This window comes from Corythoichthys intestinalis, chromosome 2 (genome assembly GCF_030265065.1).
Source record: "Corythoichthys intestinalis isolate RoL2023-P3 chromosome 2, ASM3026506v1, whole genome shotgun sequence".
In the NCBI taxonomy this organism is placed as follows: Eukaryota; Metazoa; Chordata; class Actinopteri; order Syngnathiformes; family Syngnathidae; genus Corythoichthys; species Corythoichthys intestinalis.
In genome coordinates this window covers 55,946,505-55,964,400 of record NC_080396.1, presented here as the reverse complement: position 1 = coordinate 55,964,400, position 17,896 = coordinate 55,946,505, and the positions used below count along the sequence as shown (strand labels likewise).

The 17,896-nt window shown below is 41.7% G+C and overlaps 1 protein-coding gene across 2 annotated transcripts in view; it reads right to left on the bottom strand.

The window, feature by feature from the left end:
- Positions 1–3,392: 3,392 nt before the first annotated feature.
- Positions 3,393–17,896, bottom strand: part of LOC130912400 (fidgetin-like) — a 53,635-nt gene continuing 39,131 nt past the window's right edge. For both annotated transcript variants that reach the window (XM_057830461.1, XM_057830462.1), the window contains one exon: positions 3,393–7,375. In XM_057830461.1, coding sequence (XP_057686444.1) covers positions 5,130–7,375 — 2,246 coding nt within the window. In that variant the 3' untranslated portion in view covers positions 3,393–5,129. The remainder of the gene's footprint in view (positions 7,376–17,896) is intronic.

The window sequence follows — 17,896 nt, the reverse complement described above, 5'->3', positions numbered from 1 at the left end:
TTTTTCGCGCATCACGTTTTTTTTCTCCGTTCGGATTTTGTCACCGTTTCGGCAACCAGACAATGTGGGTTACTATCCGTTACTACGTTGGTTGAATGACGCAAGAAAAGTCAGAGACACGGAGAGAGAAGAGCGGGAGTGGGAAGGAGGAAAGAGTTGTGACGCTGTTGCAAACGCGATGCTAGGCTAGTTGGCTCCAATATTTCCTTACTGTAGCCGACAGTCTACAATCTACGGCCACTTAATGCTAAACTAGATATCACATGCATACAGAACTAGATGCGAAATGACAGACTCGGTGGCGTTAATAAACAACCTAAGTAACTTTTTATCTAAAATACTCCTAAATCGGCAAAATCTTGACTTGAATCTATCTTTAAATGATGAAACAGTTTTAAAACTTTCACATGTCCAAAGTAGACAGAAGGGAACTACTGCCAAAACGGGAGCAATTTTAACAACTTTAACGGTTGATTCACAACATTAAATGACTTCCAAACATAGCAACAGTTACTGATTTTTTTTTTTTTGGGGGGGGGGGCAACAAAAAAAACATGAAAGGTAACACCACTTAGTAACTAGTAACTAATTACTCTTACATTCAGGTAACTGAGTTACTAACTCAATTACTTTTGGGGAGAAGTAATTTGCAACTAATTAATTACTTTTTTAAAGTAAGATTAACAACACTGCTCATAAAGATGCATTTTGCAGAATGAAAAGTGACGAAAGCGGAGATTTTATTCTGCCAATTTGTTGCCGAACACAATTTGTCTATTGCTGATCACTTCTCAGAATTAGCAAAAGAAATGTTCCCTGACTCAAAGATTGCATCGGTAAGTTAATTTCATCAATTGACCTTTTTAATTTATAATTGGACACACTAACGAACTACCTTCAAGTCAAACTGAATTGCGAGCTGAAGTGCCATGATGTGCAGCCACCAAAAGACATGATAGAAATTGCCAAGAGTGCTACATACAATTATAACAAAAGTCACTGTTAAATTTTAGTAATCATGATGTAGCTGAAGATATTGGTTGTTCTTTGATTGCACCAGGTTATATGTCACAATATTACCAATAAATTCATATTATTTTAAAAATTGAGTTTTATTTTTGTTTCAAACTGCACGCTATATAAAACGTTGTAAGATTAGGCCCCAATTTGTAAGGGCATACGTCACTATTTGTAAGATTGGAAACGGCCTCGGGTGGACAGGTATGTATTTTAAACGTTTGTTTTGCACTCCACGGATGTTGCCGAACAAGGCAGCTCCATGTTATTGATTGCAACTGATAAATGGTTTTATTCCAAGAATTACTGTATGTAGTGGTGGCACATAAAATATAACCTTGCAATGGGAAAAAAAATCTAGTTCTCTTTAAGACATCTTGAGATCATCAAAGGTTCCATCAACTTTTTCCTGAGTTTTTTTGTGTTTGTTTTTTTTTTTGTTTGTTTGGTTTGCAGGGTTACTACCCAGAATATTGTTGCCCTAGCAAAGACATAAACATGAGTGTCAAAATTTGAACACTAAGGTTTAAAGCTCACAGTTTTTCATCAATTACATCAATGAATGCCAACTACAATGCAAAATAAAACAGACAGGACCACTTCAGGCACTTGGATAACCAACTACAGTTATCTCCTATCTCATAAGTAATTAAAGAGTGAGGCCAATTACTTTGCTACAAATTGCAAACATATAGGTCTGACATCAATCAATAGATAAATATGAGTCAAGAGATAAACATTTCAGATTGTATTTGCAAGTATTTATGACTGATAAGTGTGCCTTTTGATGAGGTGTGTCTTATTACACAGTGAGGCGCTTAAGTATTTGCACCCCTTGTGATTTTGCAAGTTCACCTACTTAGAAAATAGGTAGAGGTCTGAAATTTCAATCATAGATGCATTTCTACTTACAGAGACATAATCTATAATAAATTTTAAAAATCCTGAACTCACATTGTATGATTTTTCAGTAATTCATTTGTAATTTACTGGTGTTCGTAAGTATTTGTACACCTGAGAAAATCAGTGCAAATATTCAGTGCAGAAGCATTTGTTTGCCATTACAGAGGTCACATGCTTTATGTAGTTCTTCACCAGGTTTTCACATATGAAAACCGGGATTTTGGCCCATTCCTCCAAACAAATTACTCTTGATCTGCCAGATTTCGGGAATGTTATTGAGAAACACAAAGTTTTAGCTCAATCCAAACATTTTCTATTGGATTGAGGTCTGGAGACTGGCTAGGCCACTCCAGAACCTTAATATGCTTTTTACGCAGCCACTCCTTGGTCAGCCTGGCTGTGTGCTTCGAGTCATTGTCATGTTGGAAGATCCAGCCACGACTCATCTTCAAGTCTGACTGGGAGATGGAGGTTGTGGCTCAAAATCTGATGATACATTTTACCAATCATCCTCTGCTTTATACAGTACAGTCCTCCCGTCCCCTTTGCCGAAAAACAGCCCCAAAGCAAGAAGTTTCCACCCCCATACTTCACAGTGGGGATGGTGTTCTGGGGATTGTACTCATCCTTCTTTTTCCTGCACACATGACGATTAAAAGTTTGCACCATAAACTTCTACTTTGGTCTCTTGTGACCACATGACTTTCTCCCATTACCCCTTTGCATCATTCAGATGGTCCCTCACATGTACTGGGTTCAACATGGGAACCTTCTGAACAATGCATGATTTTAAACCATTGCACCGTAGTGTTCTACTGACAGTAGCCTTTGAAACTGTGAATCCAGCTCTCTTCAGGTCATTGACCAACTCCTGCTGAGCCCTCACTTTTCTCATCATGAGTGATGCCCCACAAGGAGAAATTTTACATGTAGCCCCAGTCTGAGGTAGATTATCAGTCATGTTTAGCCTATTCTATTTCTAACAATTGCTGCAACTGTTGATTTATTCTGGCCAAGCTGCTTTTCAATTGTCCCTTAACCTTTTCCAGCGTTCTGGAGCTCAATCACTTTTTTCTGGTGCTTTAGAAAGCTCTCTGGTCTTGCCCATGGCAGCAGTTGGATTATGACTGACTGTGGGGTGCACGGGTGACAATATTGACCTCAAACGGGTGGTGGGATGGGTAGTTGGTTACTCATGAGGTAAAAGTGAAATTTTTTTAAGGTACACTGACAACTCTGAGTGTCATAATTATTGCTGATTCTGAGGGGTACAAAAACTTCTGAACCCCTGTATATTACAAAGAAATTATTTAAAATAATAATAATAATCCAATGTGATTTCTGGATTTTTTTTTTTTAGATCACGTCTCTGTGAGTGGAACTGCATCTATGATTGAAATTTCAGACCTCTACCTATTTTCTAAGTGGGTGAAATTGCAAAAAGCACAAGGGGTGCAAATACTTCTGCTCCTCACTGTATTTATAATTCAAACCTGTAATTGTGCTGAAAGTCTATACTTTTTAGTTTCAGCCTTGGCTTTTGCCTTCCCTGACTACTTAACTGAATTTTATTTTTTTAAGCTTGTTTTTGCTGCATTTATCATTTATACTAGTTAGCGGCATAACCAGCATGATAAAACTGTGGGTGAAAAATGAACAATTGTAAAGCTCAAAGAATTTGTGAAAGCAGTGACAGTCTTTCTATGAACATAATAAACACATTTGGAATGCCATCAAGAAGAAACAACACATTCATAGCTGATGTCAGGAATTTTTAGATATGTTAATTACGACCTTAAAGTGACTGCTACAGCACCAGTAAAAGACATTTACATGAAGAAAAAAAAAAGATACGAGTCAAGCTGAAAAAAAAATCTTTTTTTTTGATGGGTGAAACCAAGTTTAATCTGAATCCCAAGTTTTGGAAAAGCAAAGCCTTTGGATTTACTCATGATCACAACCTATCTGTGGAAATTGTCTTTTCCAGGGACAGGCTGACTAATCTTCCTGATGGCACAACATATAATATAACATTATGGTGGCAGCAGCAAGATGATGTCCCAAGGTCAACAGCCAGAATGATTGTGTCTAACAATTAAAAAAAAAGATGCAGACAGATTTGGAGATCCTCAAAACACACTTATAAAATAACTAAGGATTGCCAAATAAGGTGCCCAGAGTAGAAGTGTTTGATCTAAATGTAAATACCTGAAAATGAAAGCTGAAATGCTCATCTCATAATCACACTTTGATATAAAGCCAAAATGTTTTGCACTTATCAAAGGTTTGGCCTGACAGTACCATTAATTTTGGATGAGAGTGCCAAAGAACATTATATGTATATATACAGTATATATACACAGTGCTATACAAATTTATCAGACCACCATCCGTTGTTGGGGTATTTGTTAAAATGCCCTAAATTAACAGTATTGATAATTACCTCAATTTTTTTTTTCTGTGATTCAACTGTATGTTAGCTCTTTGAATTCATGCATATATTATGCTAAAGTTGAATTACAACTATATAAGAATTTTCTTGTTGACTGTTACACAAAATCATTAGTCAAACACATTGATATGTCTAAATTAGGATGTCAAATTTTAATTGTTTACTCACATTTGTCAACAGACCAATTTGGTTTAGTGCCTGCATGTTATGATTGACTGATTGGTGACTTCTCCCTACGAGAAGCCCAGCGACTCAATTTTGGATTGACCCGACAATGATAAACCAAGGCGAGCTCGCTGGAGGAGGCGCCATTAAATCACTTAATGACACCACATGACCTCTTCTTTTTAAGACAGCTGGTCTAATACATTTGTTAAGAATTGTATATATCAGGGGTGTAACGATACGCCCTACATCACAGTTTAGTTCACACAAGAGATTAAAGGTTCATTTAGATTTATGTTGGTAGTTGTAATTTCTCCAATCAACATCAAGTCATTTCCTGGTAAAGGACATGCTCTTGGTCTCATCCATCCATGTTCTGTACAACACTGTGCTGTACTGAAAAAATATACATTCAATTAATTATAGCCTACAGTTACACCCCTAGTATATATACATAATACAGTGTCTCTACATATCCTGCAAAAACGGTGTGAATTATTTTCTGTGAGGCCTTATTGTTGTTTTCCCCTTCTAGCACAATATCTCTGCCCTGAGGAAAAGGGCCTCTTGGCAATAAGTACTCAATGTCATTTTATTGTCTACAGGCAAACATCTTGTTCCATTCAATGTGCATGTCAATCTCTTTTTGCGATATACTTGCATGCAATTTACAAAAGACCCGCTCAAAGTCCTTGTAGGTTAGTGGCCGAATCATATTGGACATTTCCATGCTCTGTTGTGTGGAAATGTGTAACAAACCCACACGGGCTTCCTCGCAAAGTCTAGATAGGTCAAGTCCAGAGAAACCTTCAGTGTGTTGGACCAGCAGTGTCAGCTCCTCCTCGCTAATGCAGCATTTGTGCTGGGATTGAGCGAGGAACTGTTTAAAAATCTGGTGCCGGGCCGCACTATCAGGCAGGGATACCAAAATGCGCCGAGCAAAGTACCTATGCAACCCCTCATCTATGTCCTGGGGCCTGCTTGTAGAGCAAAACACTAATACTTGACGTCTTCCATCCACACCTGAGCCCATTAGAAGTGAGTCCAGCTGGGAAAGTAGCTCCCCCTTTAGTCTGTTGATGGGACTTCCTTCGGTGAACTGTGCTGAAAGCAGCATGTCCACCTCACTAATGAAGAGTACAGAGGGTTGACGGCAGCAAGCTACTAGGAAGGACGCTCGGATTATTTCCTCCCCATCTGTCAGCCACTTGGTGACTAAAGTCGACCCATTGAGTCGAAGTAATGATGCCCCAAGCTGGCTGGCCACACACCGGGCAAGCATCGTCCTGCCACTCCCTCTTGGGCCAAACAACAGAACACAACGTGGAATGTGTCCTAAGCTTCTAAATATGTCAGGGCGTAGAATGGGCCACAGAACCTCGTCTTTAAGGGTTGCTTTGGCCAATTCTAAACCTGCAATGTCACTCCAGTCAATGGGAGGACCCTGCTGAACAATTTCAGAGGTAACCATGTCCAAGAGGTGAGGGTCACAGGATTTTAGTTGCTCTTCAGCAGAGCGTGAGGAGGACATGGTTGAAGAAGAGGAAGCCCCTGAGTGGGAGTGACGGACACGATGAGCTTCAGCACTTTGATCACCGGGGGTTGGCGATATGAAGCTGACAAGAGAGTCTGCCATGCGAGAACCCACGAGTGAGGAAGAAACATAGGCTGATGGAGATAATGGGTTGCTAGTTGCCTGGCTGCTATATTTTCTCTGCTGCTTCTGCTGCTCTGAAGGCATTGCGGACTGCTTTTGTGGATTAAAAAGTAGAGCTGGCTTCTCAACACTCCGATCAAAACCACTGCCAGTGGGACTATTACAGCTTCTGTTTGTGCTGCTACTGTCAGCCACCTTGTACATTGGGCTCTCAGTTGAACTGCGTGTCTGGTCATAGCCATAGTTTGCATAAGACGAGTCTACATCTCCCTGGGCTGTCACGTAGAAGGCTTTCCTCTTCAGCAAGTTGGAGGAGCAACTGTTCAGAGGACCCGGGGTGATTGGGGCCAAGTTATGGTTATGGTATTGATAAGGGGGAAGGGGTGTTGGTGTGGCAATGCCTGTGGGAAGATATGAGGCTGGTGGGGGCACTCCCCCAGTGCTGTATCCAGGTCCAACTGAGCTCTGGGCAGGGTATCCTGGAGTAGAGTAATTATAATTAGACAAGTTTTGGGAGCCTCCATTGAAAGCTTGGACTAAAGAGGAGTGGGAGGGCGGCGGAGGTGGTTGCAGAAGACCAGAGCTGTGCAATGGGGAGGGATGTGCAGGGACAGGGACTGACTGGGAATTGTAATTACTGTGCAAGTAGGAACCACTGTAAGAAATACCAAATTCCTGAGAAGGCAATGAGGATGAGTGGAGTGTGGCACTGTGACTACCACAGCTGCTGTTTGAGTAGCTAGGCTCACTCAGGTTGCTAGAGGCAAGACCAGGAGAGCTGCACAAACCAGTTACCACTTCAGAAGGTGCTGTAACGCCTCCCTTGCGGGTGGGAACCCCGTCGGGTATGCAGCTCATTGGATAGACACCATCTTGCCAGGGTTCTGATTCACCCTTCCGTCCGTTTATCCCTCTTGGAATACTGGGGACTTCGGGATACGACATGGGCAACTCCAGGATTCCTGAATACTTCTCCGCGTATTTCTTGAGCATGTTGGAGGCTGTGAGGGCTGAGATGTCATCGTTCGCCCAGGCATACTGGTAGGCAGCAGAGCACTGAAGGTGTCCAGGTACAACACGATAGGGCTCAGCTTTGTGGGCTGGGGAGCATGTCGTCGAGGAGATATCAAAATGCTGTTCAGCCCACTGGCTTTGCTCAGGATGCCACTGCATCTTCAACCCTGGTATGAACAGAGAGGGCACAGGTAAATACAGTAAATGTAATAAGGCAGAAAACACACAAGGCTGAAAAAGCAGTTTCTGCTTGTGCTGCCGATACTATAAAATACTACTGTATTTTAAGACAAAAGATTTGTTCTGTTTTATAGAACAATATGTCTAGATGCTGTCATAGCAGTTTCATCGCGCAATGTGCCCCCAGGCTATTTTTTATGTGTTCGCTCTAGCCCTGAGACCCCCGTTTATGGACACATCGCAACTGCTTTTGTCTCAACCCAGCCATAAAAACAAGGTTAGTAATTACATTTATTATTCGAATTTTCTCTCATTTTTAGCTTAGAATCATTAATTGATGTCTATTATTTAGTTTAGAAAAGCAAAACGACTTTTATAAAGTTTTTCACTCGCGTGTTTTAAATTAAAAAAAAAAAAAAAAAATCACAACACAATGAAAAAAATGCGTTTGTAAATAGGTCATGGATATCTACCTCATATCTACCTCAGTGTTGTCAGTAATGCGTTTATCGTACTAAGTAACGCATTACTGTAATTTGATTACCTCAATCTAACACGTTCATTTTTACAAACCAGTAATCTGATTAAAGTTCGTTTTCTTAGTGCCTGTGCGTTTGTAATTTGCTATTGCCTCATAATGTACTGTATGTAGAATGAAGCATGTGTATTACTATGCTGTGTGAGCGTTGAGAGTCTGCGGTGGGTACCAACACAAAATAGCCTAGCTTCCTCGTCAGGACGCGAACAGTGAAAGAGGAGCGATGAAAGATACAACAAACAGCTGCATTTGCTCACCGGAAATAAAGCCATTACTTCCCTTTTTTTTCCAGTAAAGACGACAAAAATACCTCCGTGCATTGCAAACTTTGCGCTGGCTCAAAAAGACTGGCGACCGCTAAAAAATCCACATCCAATTCAAGGAACTACTACTACTTGGAATTAGAGCACAGCGCTATACAACTCGAAGGACAGCCTACAGGTAACGAGAGAACTTTTACAATTTGTAACCAGCCTTTAAGTACGTTTTATAGCTACAGTTTGGAACCATAGGAAGAGTTTGACTTTTGTGTGTGTGTAGGGGGGTGTGGGGGGGGTTCAAAACATGTTGATGAACAGACCTCATCATTTGTGCGTTTTCTACACAGTGTTGTCAATATTTAAATGTAAATTCTTACTGAAGATATCAAAACTATAAATGAACATGTCGAATTATATTCTTTCTTCAAAGTATCCCCTCTTTGCTCGTATTACTTACAGTGCCTTGCAAAAGTATCCGGCCCCCTTGAATCTTGCAACCTTTCGCCACATTTCAGGCTTCAAACATAAAGATATGAAATTTAATTTTTTTGTCAAGAATCAACAACAAGTGGGACACAGTCGTGAAGTGGAACAACATTTATTGGATAATTTAAACTTTTTTAACAAATAAAAAACTGAAAAGTGGGGCGTGCGATATTATTCGGCCCCTTTACTTTCAGTGCAGCAAACTCACTCCAGAAGTTCAGTGAGGATCTCTGAATGATTTAATGTTGTCCTAAATGACTGATGATGATAAATAGAATCCACTTGTGTGTAATCAAGTCTCCGTATAAATGCACCTGCTCTGTGATAGTCTCAGGGTTCTGTTTAAAGTGCAGAGAGCATTATGAAAACCAAGGAACACACCAGGCAGGTCCGAGATTCTCTTGTGGAGAAGTTTAAAGCCGGATTTGGATACAAAAAGATTTCCCAAGCATTAAAAATCTCAAGGAGCACTGTGCAAGCCATCATATTGAAATGGAAGGAGCATCAGACCACTGCAAATCTACCAAGACCCGGCCGTCCTTCCAAACTTTCTTCTCAAACAAGGAGAAAACTGATCAGAGATGCAGCCAAGAGGTCCATGATCACTCTGGATGAACTGCAGAGATCTACAGCTGAGGTGGGAGAGTCTGTCCATAGGTCAACAATCAGTCGTACACTGCACAAATCTGGCCTTTATGGAAGAGTGGCAAGAAGAAAGCCATTTCTCAAAGATAGCCATAAAAAGTCTCGTTTAAAGTTTGCCACAAGCCACCTGGGAGACACACCAAACATGTGGAAGAAGGTGCTCTGGTCAGATGAAACCAAAATTGAACTTTTTGGCCACAATGCAAAACGATATGTTTGGCGTAAAAGCAACACAGCTCATCACCCTGAACACACCATCTCCACAGTCAAACATGGTGGTGGCAGCATCATGGTTTGGGCCTGCTTTTCTTCAGCAGGGACAGGGAAGATGGTTAAAATTGACGGGAAGATGGATGCAGCCAAATACAGGAACATTCTGGAAGAAAACCTGTTGGTATCTGCACAAGACCTGAGACTGGGACGGAGATTTATCTTCCAACAGGACAATGATCCAAAACATATAGCCAAATCTACAATGGAATGGTTAAAAAACAAAATGTATCCAGGTGTTAGAATGGCCAAGTCAAAGTCCAGACCTGACTCCAATCGAGAATCTGTGGAAAGAGCTGAAGACTGCTGTTCACAAACACTCTCCATCCAACCTCACTGAGCTCGAGCTGTTTTGCAAGGAAGAATGGGCAAGAATGTCAGTCTCTCGATGTGCAAAACTGATAGAAACATACCCCAAGTGACTTGCAGCTGTAATTGGAGCAAAAGGTGGCGCTACAAAGTATTAACGCAAGGGGGCCGAATAATTATGGAAGCCCCACTTTTCAGTTTTTTATCCGTTAAAAAAGTTTAAATTATCCAATAAATTTTGTTCCACTTCACGATTGTGTCCCACTTGTTGTTGATTCTTGACAAAAATTTAAAATTTTATGTCTTTATGTTTGAAGCCTGAAATGTGGCGCAAGGTTGCAAGGTTCAAGGGGGCCGAATACTTTTGCAAGGCACTGTATTTGCACACTTTTGTCACTCAATATTTTTCAAGTTATAGACACCTGAAAAGGTTTTCATTTCACAGGTATGCCTTATCAGGGTCAATAAGTGGAATTTGTTTTTCGATGGGGTCGGGACCATCATTTATATTGCATTGAATGAGGTATGTCCAAACTTTTGGCCTGTACTATATATATAGTATATACATCTTGACATTTCGTGTTCAATCCTCGATTCAAGCTTAGTTGTTGAAACTTTTGAAAGCTTAGGTTTAAAGAAAATCTAAATATCCATCTTGCCTCCTCAGCTGTAGTTGTGGCTAAGCAAAGCAAAGGACCGTCTCTCAGGTACTAGTCACATTATCTTTTCGAAAAATAATTTGAAGGATTGTTGTTCATTTCGTTCATTTTTGTTTTGTTCTACAACTTTTATAGAACTTTTCTGTTACAAAATGTTACTTGAAGTCTTTGTTATTTATTATGTACTAGGATGGGTGTTTAAAACTTTTTTTTTTTTTTTTTTAATGAGAAACACAACATTTCAAAGGTCTCAAAAATGTATTTTTCACTCACCTGATTTGACCTACTCTTAAGATGTCGAAAATGCCCTCCTGTTCAAACATTTTCTTCCCAGGGTAAATAGAGATTTTAAGCTTTCCAATGATGCATGCATATACATGCATATAAGACAATTTTGAAATTTGGCCAAATTGAGGGTCTCAGAGCAGAACTTCAAGCCACCTGAGTGTTTTCCGCCGTAAGCATTTTGCAATTGGCTGGCGATGAGTTAGGGGTGCATCATGCTTTTGAAATGCTAGTTTTTCCACACAAAGTAAAACAATAATAATAATAGTGAAGCAACCTACAGTTCGAACTTGGATTGAATCAAGGCACCCATAAGTCAAGGTACCCTTGATTGTGTGGAGACCTGCACCCAAGAAAGACCAACAATCTTATTTACAACAGCTTGCTTGTTCAAGGAGACTGGTGGTGGGATTTATTCATTAAAAAAAGAAAGGGAAAAAAGGCACTTGTCAAGCATCTTGCAGCATCACACAAGACCATTAGATTTCTTCAAACATGTAATCGGATACACGGTAGCTCGCCTTCACTGACCCAAATGAACAAACATGGGCATGCAATACTGTGGCGATTGCTGCAGGGTATGAATCACAATTGTGTCTGAAGCTTTGGTTCTTTCCTGCAAAGTTCCACCTTGACCTCATCTCTGTAGCTTTACCTCCCCCACCCAACTGGGCTGCCATTGTTTCCTTTCCTCCTCACTTGAATCCTGTCTATTGTGCATCTCCACCCTCAATCACTTGATTTTATTTTTATAATTCTAATCTCCTCCTTTCATTTTCACAATATTTATAATTCCCATTCTCAGTCCCTTACCTCTCTAGTTTCCTAACTACCGCCCCCGGCTTTCTTATTTACTGCTCTCACTCCTGATTCTTACCCACCTCCCTTTGCTCTATCTCCTCTCCAGCTACTTTCACCTGCCCCCTACCAACCCTCTTTTATTGCCTCAGGGGGGCTGGTGAGGAACTGTTTCCTTTAATCTCAGCCAGCTCCATCTGTAAACATGGAAAGACAGCTATCAACTCATTCCACCAAATGCTGTGGGTATTAATCACAGCAGATTTAAACCCTTAGTACTACAAAATATTATAAAGGTATCGTTCTCCACTTTGCGTCAGTTAGTGATTAAAAGGAAAGACCTACAGTTTGGTATCAATTATATGAATTATTTAAATTTGACCTCCACCTAAACTACAGCAAAATATACGGCGGAAAACACAGACAAGACTGAAAAAGCAGTTTCTGCTCTTGCACTCCTCTTTAAAAGAAACTGCTGTATTTTAAGCCAAAACAACTGTTGTGTTTGACAGAACAATATGTCTATATACTGCATTAGCAGATTCATGGTGCATTAAGCCCCGAACTATTTTTACTTTGTCCGTTTTACCCTGAAAACCCACGTTTACAGACGTCGCACAACCGCTTTTGTTTCAACCCAGCCATAAAATGAAGGTAATTAATTACATTTATTATTCAAAATGTCTGTCGTTTTTAGCTTAGAATCATTAATTGATGTCTCTTATTTCATTTAAAAAACTTTTAAACAAATTATGTCACAATGAAAAAAATGGCGTCTGTAAAAAAGTCATGGATATCTACCTCATAACTATTGCTTAATTGTATTTTTTTTTTTTTTACTGTCACATTTTCTCCGACATGTTAGATGACAAATAATCGATCCAAACAAAGAAAAATTGAAAAAAAAAAAAAAAATGTAAAAGGAAAATATATGAAAAAGAAAATCTCGACCACTCCTGGACATCTGCGATTTCTGCATCGCGACCCTTGTTATATTACCATGTTTCACCCATAAAATCCCCATAAAATCGAGCTGTGGTCATTTACATATGTGTCTTGACACTCCATGATACATGCTACATGGAGTTTTTGCATCAAAATAAGGTAAGTACGCGATAATATCTCGTTAAAGCAGGGGTCGCGTTAACCGAATATTTTCCGTCGTTGACCGATTTTTTTAAACGGTGACGGAAAAAACTGAAGTCCACCTGTCATTTTGACAGGTTGCAATTCACACCCCAGACCACAGGGTGGCGACTGAGCATATTAATTATGTATTGTCTCTCTTGATGCATGACATCATTGGCCTTACTCTGAAAAATGTCAAGGCAACTGAGTGTCCGAAGTTTCTTCAAAAAGCCCAAAAACGACGATGGTGTTGATAAAAGAGGTGAAAAAACAGGGACTGCACAAGCGGGCACGCAATTCAAGTCCATGCGCACCAGGAGGAAGGTGTAAGACTCCGTTCAGGCCACTGCAGGTGAACTGTTAATTTCATTGTTCCATATGTAGCCGTACCTACTGGGGCCACAGTCAGCTGTTTTTGTCACTGCGGAGAAAAAGTTACATATTCATCTTCTTGATGTGTAATGGCACGGTGTGGATTCTCTGTTAAGCTTGTTCGGACAGAATATTAATTTAAAATGAATGAAAACGAAATAGTATTGAATATGTTGAAGCGGTATGCATTGTTAAGAGTCTTGTTAGCTCGAATTGCTGTGTCCAGCCGCTGTAGCTCTGCTGCTCTCTGTGAACTCTATTCAAGCCGGAACGCGCGCGGCTCTTAAGTGTCTCTGTCACGTGACTGTGTCGTAGCCGGTAACGCGCTCGGCCAAATGGACACACAAGTACGGAAGGTGAATTATGCCAAACAAAGGGTCACCACAATGTCATTATCATCATTTTAAAAATGTAAATGATGGGTAAAAATGGATTATGACCGGATTTTTATGACCCTGTCAGTCAAAATGACAGACAACGAAAAAGTCTAGCGCAACCTCTGCGTTAAAGTCATGGCGTCTTTAATTCTGCTCTTGCGTGCGCTCACCTCCAGATAGGGTTTTGCTGTTTGGCCAAATTGGAGGTCTCAGAGCGGAACTTCGAGTCACCTGAGTGTTTTCCACCCTACGTATATCCAGTATGTATCACCATTCTTGAATTATAGAATACGGATCAAAAGTCCCTAAACTAAACTCTTCTTTGTAAATCCCCTCTCCAGCTGTCTGTCAGCAGTGGAAAGTGTCTAACAAGAACAATGGACATTTGGTAATTGAATCTGGGAGTGGCTGGAAAGGGTATAAGACAGTACAAAACAGTACTTTTCTAAGTCCCTGATAGTAAAAAATACAGTTTTGCAGTTGATCTTTTTATGATGAAAACCATTTCAGCAGTGTCCTGAATGTATTTTAGTATCAAGTTAAAGTTTAAATTGGCTGGCAACCAATCAGGGTGCACCCTGCTTCCTGCTCATAATCAGCTGGGATAGGCTTCAGCACCCAGCGACCCTTGTGAGGACAAACGGTACAAATGATGAATGAGTCAATAGAGAGAGTATTTACACAAATGTATGGGTGTTGTTTTTCTGCTTGTACTACTTGCTGTTCATGCTGCAGTTATGTCAAGGAGAAAAAAATAACCCTTTTGTAGACAACACACAGGGTAAGTATTTTGACAGTAATGAGCCATACAACACTGTGGGGCTGTCGTGGCTGACACTCTTCTAAAACATGACGTGGCCATCGGGGACAGTGCCTCTAGATTGGCAGACCGGGGTTATGGTCCCCCTTTTTAAGAAGGGGGACCGGAGGGTGTGTTCCAATTATAGAGGGATCACGCCATTCAACCACTCCGGTAAAGTCTATTCAGGGGTGCTGGAGAGGAGGCAAGTCAAATCTCGGATTGAGGAGGAGGAGAGCGGTTTTCGTCCCAGCTGTGGAACAGTTGACCAGCTGTACACCCTCAGGCAGGGCCCTCGAGGGTGCATGGGAGTTCACCCAACTAGTCTACATGGGTTTTGTAGATTTGGAGAAGGCGTTCGACCGTGTGCCTTGGGGAGTCCTTTGGGGGGTCCTCCAGTAGTATGGGGTACCGAGCCCCTTGGTAAGGGCTGTTTGGTCCCTGTACGACTGGTGTCAGAGTTTGTCCGCATGGAAGCCAGTAAGTCGAATTGGATCCCAGTGAGGGTTGGACTCCGCCGAGGCTGCCCTTTGTCATCGATTCTGTTCATAACTTTTATGGACAGAATTTCTAGGCACAGCCGAAGCGTTGAGGGGGTCCAGTTTGGTGGCCTCATTATTACATCTCTGCTTTCTGCAGATGATGTGGTGCTGTTGGCTTCATCAAGCCGTGACCTCCAACTCTCACTGGAGTGGTTCGCAGCAGAGTGTGAAGCAGTTAGGATGATCAGCACCTCCAAATACGACACCATGGTCATCAGTCGGAAAAGGGTGGTTTGCCCTCTCCGGGTTGGGATGAGATCCTGCCTCAAGTGGAGGAGTTCAAGTATCTTGGGGTCTTGTTCACGAGTGAGGGTAAGAGGGAGTGGGAGATTGACAGGCGGATCAGTGCAGCGTCTCCAGTGATGCGGATTCTGCACAGAAGGCGAAGCTCTCGATTTACCAGTCGATCTATGTTCCTACCCTCACCTATGGTCACGAGCTGTTGGTCATGACCAAAAGGACAAGATCCCGGATAAAAGCGGTCGAAATGAGTTTCCTCCGCAGGGTGTCCGGGCTCTCCCTTAGAGATAGGGTGAGAAGCTGGGTCATCCGGGAGGGACTCAGTGTTGAGCCGCTACTCCTCCACGTTGAGAGGAGCCAGTCTAGGTGGCTCGGGCATCTGATTCAGATGCCTCCTGGACGCATCCCTGGAGAGGTGTTCCGGGCATGTCCCACCGGCAGGAGGCCCTGGGGACGACCCAAGACACGCTAGAGAGACTATGTCTCTCGGCTGGCCTGGGAACGCCTTGAGATCCTGCCGGAGGAGCAGGTTAAAGTGGCTGGGGAGAAGGAAGTCTGGGCTTCACTGTTAAAGCTGCAGCCCCTGCGACCCGACCCCTGATTAAGCGGCAGATGATGGATGGATGGCTGGATGGTTGGATGGCTGGATGGATGGACGGACGGATGGACGGACGAGCCATACATTTGAAATACTGGTCTATGGTCTGTTTCCATCACTACTTTGGTAAGGTCATTCATTCATGCAGTCAAACAAATGTGGATTCAGTATAAAACTCCTACTCCATTTGTTCAATGTTAAAAGTTCACTAAATGAAGTGTTTGCATTAAAGCGCTGCATGATTCTAATCTGGCACGCCAGACGGAGTGTTCCATATATCCTCCACGGAACTAATGCAATGCATTGCAATTGATACAATTTTCATGGGAGGAGATATAAGGCTGCTAATTGGACAGTGGCTCTTCTCATCACAATCATCACCGACTAATCCACATTGAGCTACAGTATGACTTATTGTTTGGTAGAAGAGCAAAAACATAGTTTCCTGTCAAAAAATCTTTTTTCGGTCTTTTTCTCTTTTAAAGTAGAAATGTGAAGTAATTTCATAACATGCCAAATAGGGTCACAATTAAAGTAATTAAACATTGTCCAACAAATAAAGCATGGAAAAATAATTTATATGTTGTATTATTTGACAAAATAATCGTGTTTCCGAAGTTCGAGCCTGAAAGGGGACGAACCCGGAAGTGATACGTCACACCGAGAACAGCGATGGCAGCGCTCCATATGGCCGCCATACAAAGCCCTTCAAACAATGATTCAAACAGCGATATAAGCGATAGATCGAGCGCAAGGGAGGAGATCCAAGCTTTTGAAGAGTTGGAGGAAGAAGAGGAGGTTGGAATTTCATGTTGGACCTAACATGTATTAGCCAGACGCTAATCAGGATGCAAACAATGTGCCTAGACTACCTGACATGGAATGGAGACAAGACCCATCGAGATTACAAGATTGGTAAGATATAGGTTATTATTTTCATGATTTGAAGATGCAGGCATTTGCACATAATTTTATGTTTTTGTCTATCTGATGACATTGTGTAAAAAATAATAATCAGACTTCATGTTCATTTTGGCAGATCCGGCAGCTCTCGTGCATATAAAATAATAATATAAAAACGTTGGGGGAAAAAAGGAGATGAGTCGTTGATGGCTTTCTCCACTTTATTGTGGCAACAATAAGAAAACAAAATAATCGCGGACTGCCGCCACATTCGACCGAGAAGTTTTGCTTCTCGCTGACCTTCCCCTCGCCTCCTACTACTCACGGCTCTCCAGTCCCAGCGTCTCTTAAACGGATCGTGCATAGTGTCTTGTTATGGGCTTTTTGTTGACAAAGGTATCGAACACACGACGTGCTGTCAACTTTGTTTCTTTGTTAACACATGGAGCTAACAGTACGAACACAGCTTGGGGCTCTCGGCAGGAAGTGGCGTCTAATGGCGTGAGGAAATGTAGTTTTTTCACACAAGCGAATAGATTACAAAGACCACTTCAGTGTTGTCCCGAGACTACATTTCCCATGATTCACTGCGTGACCTGCGCGCTTGCTTATTCGCTGCGAGACATTAAAATCAACACGCTTGTTCGTCAGCTGTTACCTGTCAGTGGCTCTCGTAAAACACAAAGTAGAAGGCTATCAAGCGATCACCTTGAAAGAAACGCCGAACCGTACAAATGCAATGCAATGCTTGAAGCATGAAGGTGGAAATACATTATACAAATACAAATAAATGTGCACAAACTCACGAGCGGTGTGTGTCTCTTACGGCAACGCGACCGTGAATTACCGCGACGCCGACCCGCTTACATGCACATCCACACCCCTTTCCCGATTGACAGTGGATTAATTAACCCTTTCGGACAAGATCGTAGATGAAGCACAATTTAAACACGCTTAACCTAGCGAACAACAACTATGATTGGGGATTGCCACGAGTTAGCTTTTGGCTAACGTCGCTAGCTTTGACGATGTCATCAGTCATCTATCTAAAAATCACGCTTACTTTTTGGCAAATCCTTGATCATAAGCAGACCGGTTAAGGAAGCAGGCATCTCCGAAGTGTTTGTAGCAGAGAACACTACTCGATGATGGCGTGAAATTCATTCGCTTCGTGCGAACGAAAGATGTCCATTTACGTGCCCTGCTATCCTTTGGCCACTCATACAACTTTTCGTTTGAGTGAGAACAAAACATCGCCACACACCGCCGTGGCATCTTACCGAGAAGCAATGCAACAAA